The sequence below is a fragment of the Mustela erminea genome, chromosome X (assembly GCF_009829155.1).
Source record: "Mustela erminea isolate mMusErm1 chromosome X, mMusErm1.Pri, whole genome shotgun sequence".
NCBI classification, from domain to species: Eukaryota; Metazoa; Chordata; class Mammalia; order Carnivora; family Mustelidae; genus Mustela; species Mustela erminea.
The window spans coordinates 126,861,383-126,869,985 of record NC_045635.1 but is presented as its reverse complement, the minus strand read 5'-3'; the positions used below and the strand labels follow the sequence as shown (position 1 = coordinate 126,869,985).

The 8,603-nt window shown below is 62.7% G+C and overlaps 1 protein-coding gene across 1 annotated transcript; it reads right to left on the bottom strand.

Annotated features, from left to right (window-relative positions):
- Window positions 1-243: 243 nt before the first annotated feature.
- Window positions 244-8,366, bottom strand: LOC116582395 (melanoma-associated antigen 8-like). The gene is made up of 4 exons (XM_032329741.1): window positions 8,308-8,366; window positions 4,434-4,497; window positions 3,267-4,262; window positions 244-849 (listed from the first exon to the last, which is right to left on the bottom strand). Exons 1-4 carry the CDS (start codon window positions 8,364-8,366, stop codon window positions 244-246), a joined length of 1,725 nt encoding a protein of 574 aa, XP_032185632.1.
- Between the last annotated feature and the right edge of the window lie 237 nt (window positions 8,367-8,603).

Here is an 8,603-nt window from a genome sequence, read left to right as displayed (position 1 = left end):
GGGAGCGTGCCGGTGGCCACGCCATCACCTGCAAGTCTCTCCTCTGCCCCAACGGCCTGACTGCAGACACCAGGGTCCCAGCAGGCTCTGGGGATGGCTGACAGGGACACACGCCCACTCTGGCTCAGCCTCAGGAAGCAAAGCCTCAGCGTCACCTGCGCAGGGCCACCTGATTCATGAAGCAGTTGGGGTTACACAGGACATCTCCGAAAATAACACAGCGTTGTACACGGTCTCACGCAGTCACCGGGCGACGACTGTCATTCGCGGGCCCCGGGCACACGCGCCACCAGGGTGTCGAGTCAGCTCTAGCGGAAGCGCGGGCACGCTGAGCGGGATCCACGGCTGGGGCCTCCCGAGGCAGGATGAGTGTGAGAAGACTGGGGGGTGAGGGCTGGGCAGCGGGGAGACAGGAGGACGAGACCGCAGACATTGCAGACCGAGGCCAGGGTCAGGACAGGCTGGGCAGTGCACGAGGCATGGGGGCTGCGGGCCGGGCCCCAGGAGGAGGACCCCCACCCCAGTTCCCACAAGGCCCACATGCAGCTGGCTGCCCGGCTCCCAAAAGAGACTCATGACGGCCCCGCGGGCACTGACAGGGTAGCTCAGGGACCTGGCGGTGCAGGGGGCAGGAAGCATCCCTACAGCCCGTTTCCCGAACGGGGGCTCCTGTGGGGAAGGCCGCCCGCCCTGCGCGGAGCAGTAAGGCCCACACGTCGGGCATGACACACGCATAAGCGTCCATGGGTCGGACACCAGAGTCTGGCTGAGGACGCGGTGCGCTCTCTGTTCTGTGCTGCCATGGCAAAGAACGGATCCAGGGCCCTGGGGCGCCTTCGATAGGAATGCCTGTGACGAACAGGATTCTGCCACGGGAGCCTTCCTAAGTGCGAGAGGACAGGCCACGCCGTTTCCCTCTTAGCCTGGGGATAGGAGGAGCACAAGGGGGGGCCCCGGCACTGGACATCGCTCTGATTCATTCTTGCGGACTACGTTTTCAGCCCAAAGCGGCTTTGCTACTTCGCTGAGGCAAAACCCCCTCATTTCTGGGAGGGGTTCCTGAGAAAGTCCAATTTGCCTTGAAAGTCTCCGCCTTTGGATGTGCCCAAAGACCAAGGGACAGGGGCTTCAAGTGCGGGATCGCACCTAATGTTCCCGAGTTGGCACACGCACGGACGTGGCTATGGTTGTTCACGACATCTCAGCGGGGCTGATCACCCTCCTCACTCCGGAGCCCCTTTCGGCACTTCCCAGGGCCATAACCTCCAAGATCTCAGTGGGCTGACCATGTTCGCTGCCCTCGGATGCACAGTCCGAAACCTCTCTAACCCGTGATTCTCTGCTCCTGTCCCGCGTTAGAAGAGGCCGGAACACGGGCACGCTGGCGTCTGAGGGTCTGCGCTGCTTGGGACAGCTGTCCGGTGCTATTGTGACCCCCCCCCCCATCTACAAATCTTCCGTTGCCCTGACAGATCACAGACGCGGGGTTCGAGTGGAACGTCAGAGAAACGAAGCACACCGAGCTCCCTGCCTGTGCACCTCCGGGAGGACAGATCGTGCCCAAATGGGTGAGGGTGGGGCAGGGGGTCCAGACCAGCTGCGTGCAAGGAACCCAAAGGTCCCCAGGAACAGGAAGAGACCACCTCGATGCCTCTTTTCAGCTTCTCTCCCATGCAGACCTCTGAGTTTCCCTAATTTCTTCCCACGAACACCCAACCACTCTTCAGGACTGGACACGGACAACTCCGGGGAGTCCCGATAATTTCTCCTGGCCGAGGAGGCAGCGAGGACTCCGCCGGTCCGGGGGGAACAGGGCTGTCCGGGACGTGCGCATTCCCCGCTGTCGTCCACAGACGTTCGTGGAGAAGGTAGGAATAAAGCCACTGAACCTTACTGTGTTCAAATACCCTGTGACGGGGCCCGGCACGCTGTACCTTCAGACCACAGACACTCGGCCTTCTCCACGGCCCAATGCAAACTGCTCCCGGCGCTTATCCATTTAAGACATCTGTCCCGCCCCAAAAGCACCCAATGCCCAAAGAGGGCCACTGTCACCACCCAGCTTCCCCGTGACCGGCAGCACAGAAGCAATCATGGGGCCCCTCTAGTCACAGCCCTGCCGCCCGGGCTGGGTCAGGGGCATTTCCAGGGCCGTCCTCGCTTCGGGGGCAACACCCCCTCACTGCTTCCGCTTCATCTGCAGCTCTCAGGGCACGCCTGCCCACCTTCGTGCCACGACTGAGGCTGCTACGCACAGTCCCCTATGGCTGGGACGCGTCCTGCTTCTAGCGTCCGCCGCGCTCAGCCGCAGGGCCTTCCAGACGGTAGAACTCAGCCCACGTCGAGGAATCGAGGAGCCAGTGAGCCGAGCTCCCTCTGTGCTGAGCGGACGCTTCTCCTCCTTTCTTGAAGAACCAAGCCAGGGCAGGAGCCCCGTGTGTGTGCCTCTGCCATGGACACCATGACAGCCAGCAGGGCATCAGAGGCAAGAACCCACACGCTTATCTTCCCCCGTTCCTGACCCCCTTCCCCTTCCTATTCCGTTCTTTCGCCTTCCCAACCCACCCCGAGGCCAAGCCCTGTGATTCTGGCCCAGAGCCCAAAACAGGAGGCAAGGTGTCTAGGCTGGTTTCTAGGACACGGCAAAAATCCTTTTTGCTGAAAGATATTTTATGTGTTTATTTATTCGAGAAACAGCACACGGAGAGGGAGAAACAGGCCCCACTGAGCAGGGAGCCCGATGTGGGGTTAGATCACAAGATCCTGAAATCCTGACCTGAGCTGAAGGCAGATGCGTAACCAACAAAGTCCCCCAGACGGCCCCGGGACATGACAAAACTCGTAACTCCTTGAACTGGGTCAGGATAAATGCTGTGTTGGGGGATGTGACGCACACACTCAGTCACTGAAGCCAATGAAACCTCCTACGCCAAGGAACCCACTGGAGAGCTCACCAGGGACACCGAGCTTTGAACCTGGGAGGCATCGCAGGGAACCGCCCTCCACATCCCCAAAGGAGGCTCTTTGCCCTGCATTTTCCCCCAAACCTCCCTGGCCCTGCACTGCTTCGAAATCCCAGGGCTCTCTCTTCACACACACACACACACACACACACACACACACACACACACTCCCCAACAGGGAAGAACCAAGAAACAGCCTCACTTCGTGCCCGGCACCCTGAGCACAATCTGCCCACCCTGCCAGGGCCCGGACCGCACCACAGCCACCCCTGGGGCTCAGGCCCTCCCTTCTTCATGACTCACAGCCTCTGCAGAGGGGGCCAGGGAGGAAACCGGCAGCCCGGGATAGACCCGCAGCAAATACTCCAGCACCTGCATCCTGCTGGTTTCCGCGTGGGCCCTGGGACCCCACAGGAACTCGTAGCGGGCAGGGTCACAGCCGGGCACCTGCCGGTACTCCAGGTACCCTTCCCGCACCCAGACGTTGGTCAGGAGCTCCCGGGGCTCCCCGTAGATGATGTGCTCCTCGCCGGCATACACCCCCATGACCCCCAGCGCTTCCCACACCACCTCCTCGGGGGCACGGTCGCCCTCCAGGAGGATCACCGCCAGGAGCACCACCAGGAGGCCGGTCTTGGGCGGGCCCTGCTCACCGCTCAGCATCGCATCGCAGGTGAGGCCCAGGACGGTGACCAGGACGTAGGAGTGCTCGCTGGGGTCCACTTCTTTCACCTCCACGCCGAACACCAGCCGCATGCACTCGGACGCCTGGCCCAGCATCCCGGGGAAGGCGGCCTGCTCATCCTCGCCGACGATCGCCAGCATCTCCGCCTGGCTGGCCGGCTCCTTGGTGAGATACTTGAGGAGCAGGAACCCCACCAGGTCAGCTGTCTTCTCTTGGAGTATGTCAGAGAGCCTGGGCTCGGCTTCTTCGGACTCCTCCCCGGTGCTGGACCCCTCCTCATCTGAGCTGCTGGAGCCCTGGTCGGGCGGGCTCCAGGCAGTGGCTGCCATGGCCGCGGGCAAGGGGCAGGCCATCTGAGGGCTCTGGGGAGGACTCGGGGTCCCCGCAGCAGACCCCTCCTCCTGGGGGCCCAGAGACAGGGCCGAGCAAGAGAGGGAAGGGACGGTGGACTGGGAGGAGGCAGAGGCGGAGGAGGGAGGTAGGGTCTCCTCCCCTCCAGCCCCGCACTGCTTTGCCTCCTCCAGGCCCTGTCCCGGTCCTGGACCGGGGTCTTCCTCCAGCTTCCACAGCTCACTCCTCTGACCCAGGGGCATGGCGATGGTGTCGGGCTGAACCTGAAGACACATGTGGGTGGCTCCTCAGGGTGCAGCCCAGCCAGCAGAGGCCCGGATGTCCCAGAGCTGACAGTGGGCTGCGTCGCCCATGGGTGCCCAGGGGTGCCCTCTGGGTTGGGACCCTGGCGCCAGGCTCAGAGCAAGTACCTCACCTTGACCACTGGCACTCACCTGCACCGTGATCTCAGGGACTCCTGCCTCACCCCGAGGGCCCAACAGCTGCTTCTCGATACCCCTAGGGGAGAAAAGGAGAAGACACCTCAGGGGACACACTTAGAGCACAGCCCCGGGGCCCAGGGCACAAAGGAGGGCTGGTTTGGACTCCTGAGTCTGCCACCCGTCCAGGCTGGGCGGTCCCCTCCTTGGCCTCTCAGGGGACTTCTTCCCCCTGCCAGGACCTAAGCCCCACGCCCCTTGGCCCAGAGGCCAAAAGGTCCCAGCAAGACCACGCGGCCCTGAGCCTCCACAGAAGGAAAGCGAGGGGGTTCACATCTGGACCGGCCTGCCATAGGTCTACAGGGCTCGTCACGGATCTCCAGGAACGGCCAAACGTGGGGTTCCGTCTATACCGGATGGGTGCGACCCCTCTGTCTATACGTTGACCCCAGGAAGGCCTGGGAAAACTCCCGGTGTTGACTGGAGGCCACCTTCCTGATGTCAAGGCCTCATCTCATGGAGAAGCCGGAAGGAAAAGCAAGAACTCAGTCTGCCCACCGATGCCCCATCTCCCCACTGTCCCCCCCGGATCCTGCTGTGTAGGCATCTCCTCGTTTCTCACTTCCACCCCTGCCTCCTCCACTGACCTGAGTACAGACCCTCAGCCACAGACCCTTCCCTCCCAGAGCTCAGGGAATTGGGGACGAAGAGGGGCTCAGCCCGACAGACCCAGCCCGGGTTCTCAGGGCGGTCAGGTAGAGCTGGCCAGATTTCTGGGCCATTCCCTCCTCGTCCCAAGGGGTGGGTGCGAGCCCTCGCTCCTGTCTCGGGGGCCCCCACATTGACTCTTGCTGTACCAGGGCCTCTTGTGTGTCTCCCAGGTGGGCTTCCTCAGATGACCCGACTCCGACCTCTCCCAGCATGGCCCTCGCCTCCCTGAGAGCTCCCAGAGGACGGTGAGGAGCCACCACGTCCATGTCCGAGGGTCCGTCCCCCACCGTCAGCTTCCAGCAAGATCCCAAAGGGCTGGCAGTGGGACCGACCCCTCTGTCCTGGGATGGGGATGCCCTCAGGCTCCGGGGAGGCTAATCCTCCTTCTGGCCAGGGCCTGGTCTTCCACCCAGCCCCCAACCTGAGATAGAGGCCATGTGCCGCTCTGCCCGAGACCTCACTCCCCGAGGTCTCTCCATCTTCCAGCCCATGAGACAAGTGAGCATGCCTGTCACCTTGGGCCACCGCTGACCGATCCTCCCTGGGCTGCCAACAGGGCACGGCCGGACTCCGGGGCACTGGCTTCTTTGTTGAGAAGGGAGGACCGGGTACGGCCAGTCCTGCCCCAGGGTCCTCATCCTCTCTCCCAGAAGGACCTGAGACCCTCCTCCCAACCCCATGCTCCTCTCTCTCTCTCTCTCTCTCTCTCACACACACACACACACACACACACACTCACACACAAACACACGCACAAGCCCTCCACACCCCAGGCACTGTTCCTTCTCACCACATCCCACAGTCTCTCACACCCAGATGTGGACATCAGGACAGGCATGGGCTCCTCCTACACGGGGGCCTCCTCTCCGAATTGAACATGCTGGGGACCAGGATGCCTCCGTCCTCCCTCTGGTCCTCACCTTCCACCACAGCAGGCCCACGGTCCGCCCGGGAGGTCTTGAAGCCCGATGCTTCCACCCAGACCCGCGTCTCTGGGAGACTTGGTGGGAATGCAGGGCTCGCCCGATGTGATCATCTGTCCCTGGGGCTCCTGGGACCAAATGTGGTCTCTGTCCCCGATCCTGCAGTCCTCCTTGTGGTCCTCGCCTTTCCCCCCAGCCACACACGCCCATCTCCCCCTTGTCACGTTCTTGAGGCGGTGCTCCATCCTTGCGACCACCGGTCCTCAGAGGCCCTGAGTCTGAAGTGGCCACCCATGGCGTGGGATCGCCCACCCCAGGAGCCTCCCGTGGCTAAACCGAGCCGCGGTCCAGCGGACACCCTGGGGACTCCCTCAGGTCTTCTCGCCTCGAGCCCTAGCAGGTTCCGGGCCTCTCCTGTCTGTTGTCCCGGGGCCGGTGCTCCCACACCAAGGCTATCGCTCCCCTGAGCCCACTGGCTCAAGCCTGTGACCACGATGTGCAGCGACAAAGCCCAAGACTTCCCAGGGCTGACCACGGGGGCTGAGCTGGGGCGTCCAGGTCTCTCGGGCCTTCTTCCCCTTTCCAACGGGGCTCCCTGGTGCCTATGCCTTTGTGCGCTGTACTGCCCGTGGATCGACTCCTGGACACCAGCGCATCCAGCATCCGGGAGACCCAGCTGGGCAAGTGAGGTACACAAACACGCACATACGAACACACATGAGGAGTCCGTGTCCTACACTAAGACGTCTAGGGGCTGCCTCTGGTTTGGGGTCCAGGGTCCCTCAGACCTCCCTCTGCATCCTCGCCATGAAGCCCAGCACGGCCTGGGCTGCCCACTGCCCCTCTGAGCATCAGGGCCTTCTGCCAAGGTCCCCAGTGTCTGTGAGAGCTGGATGCAGAAGTCCGGACTCGCCACGTGTTCCCAACCCCCACCACAGACCTTCCACGACTGTGTCTGGGCTGGGGTCCTGGGTCCCTCAATCCTCCTACATCCTCACCATAAAACCCAGCAAGGCATTCTCCCACCCCCTGCCTCCCCTCTCGAGAAGCCCCACTCCCTCTGCCAAAGTGCACAATCACTAAAGCGCGACGCACCCGCCCCACCCCAGGGGCTACAAGTCCCCATCCCACGCAGGTCCATTTCTAGACTGGCCCTGGAGACCCAATTCTGTGAGGTCCTCTCTGCCCTGCCTTTGGTTTCGTACCTTGAATCACAGTCCCTTCTGAGCCCTCCCCTCTGAGGACCTGAGATCAGCACCTTACACCAGGCCCTTTGTCACTCAGAGACCCGGATGAGGAAGTACGGACTCGCCATGTGTTCCCACCCCCCACCACAGACCTTCCACGACTGTGTCTGGCCTGGGGTCCAGGGTCCCTCAATCCTCCTACATCCTCACCATAAAACCCAGCAAGGCATTCGCACGCCCCTCTGCCCCCCTCAGGGAGGCCCTGCTCCTTCTGCCAAAGCCCCCAATCACTAGAGAAACCCCAATCGCCATTCCCACCCCAGGGGCTTTGAGTCCCCATCCCACGCAAGTGCATTTCTAGACTAGCCCTGGAGGCCCAGTTCTGTGAGGTCCCCTCTGTCCTGCCTCAGGGTTCATACCTTGAATGCCATTCCTGGATGAGCCCTCCCCTCTGACGCCCTGAGCTCGGCTCCTTACACCAGGCGCTTTATCCCTGAGAGACCCGGATGCGGAAGTCTGGACTCTCCATGTGCACCTGCCGCCACGTGTTTCCCCACCCGAGGGAGGCCCTTTTCCTTCTGCCAAGGTCCCCAGTCATTAGAGAAAGAATGAGGCACGAGACCACCCTAGGGCATAGGAGACCCCATCCTGCCAGGTGCCTTTCTAAACTGACCCTGGGGCCCAAATGCTCTGAGGTCCCCCCTGTCCTGCCTCAGGGTTCATACCGTGGCTCGCAATCGACCCTGAGATCTCCCCTTTGACGACCTGAGATCGGCTCCTTACACCAGGCGCTTTATCCCTGAGAGACCCGGATGCGGAAGTCCGGACTCGCCACGGGCTCCCATCCCCCACCACGGACCTCCCATGACTGACTCTGAGCTGGGGTCCAGGGTCCCTCAGTCCTCCCTCTGTACACTCACCGTGAAGCCCCGCACTACTGGCGCCAGCCCCTCGGCCCGCCTGAGGGAGGCCCTGCTCCTTTCACCAAGGCTCTCAGACTCCCTGGAGGACTGGAGGCTCCACTCAGGCCACGGGACCACTTGTCCCCATCCCGCCCGGGGGACTTACCGGCATGGCCTTGGGAGCCCACGTCGGAGAGGTCCCCCCTGGACTCTCTCAGGGTTCATGCCTTGAATCACATTCGCGCCTGAGCCCTCCCCTCTGACGCCCTGAGTTCGGCTCCTTACACCAGGCGCTTTATCCCCGAGAGACCCGGATGCGGAAGTCCGGACTCGCCACGGGCTCCCATCCCCCACCACGGACCTTCCCTGACTAACTCTGGATTGCTCACCGTGAAGCCCAGGAGGACCTGTGCCCTCCCCCCTGCCCACCCGAGGGAGGCCCTTTTCCTTCTGCCAAGGTCC

Bases quoted from the DNA above. Each gene is read 5' to 3' on its own strand.
- LOC116582395 (XM_032329741.1), bottom strand. From the start codon at position 8,366: ATGAACCCTGAGAGAGTCCAGGGGGGACCTCTCCGACGTGGGCTCCCA. The intron at 4,498-8,307 runs GTAAGTCCCCCG...TTTCTCCCCTAG, and splicing joins GGGCTCCCAAGGCCATGCCG to GGGTATCGAGAAGCAGCTGT. The intron at 850-3,266 runs GTGAGTCATGAA...TGTTCGTCACAG, and splicing joins TGGCCCCCTCTGCAGAGGCT to GCATTCCTATCGAAGGCGCC.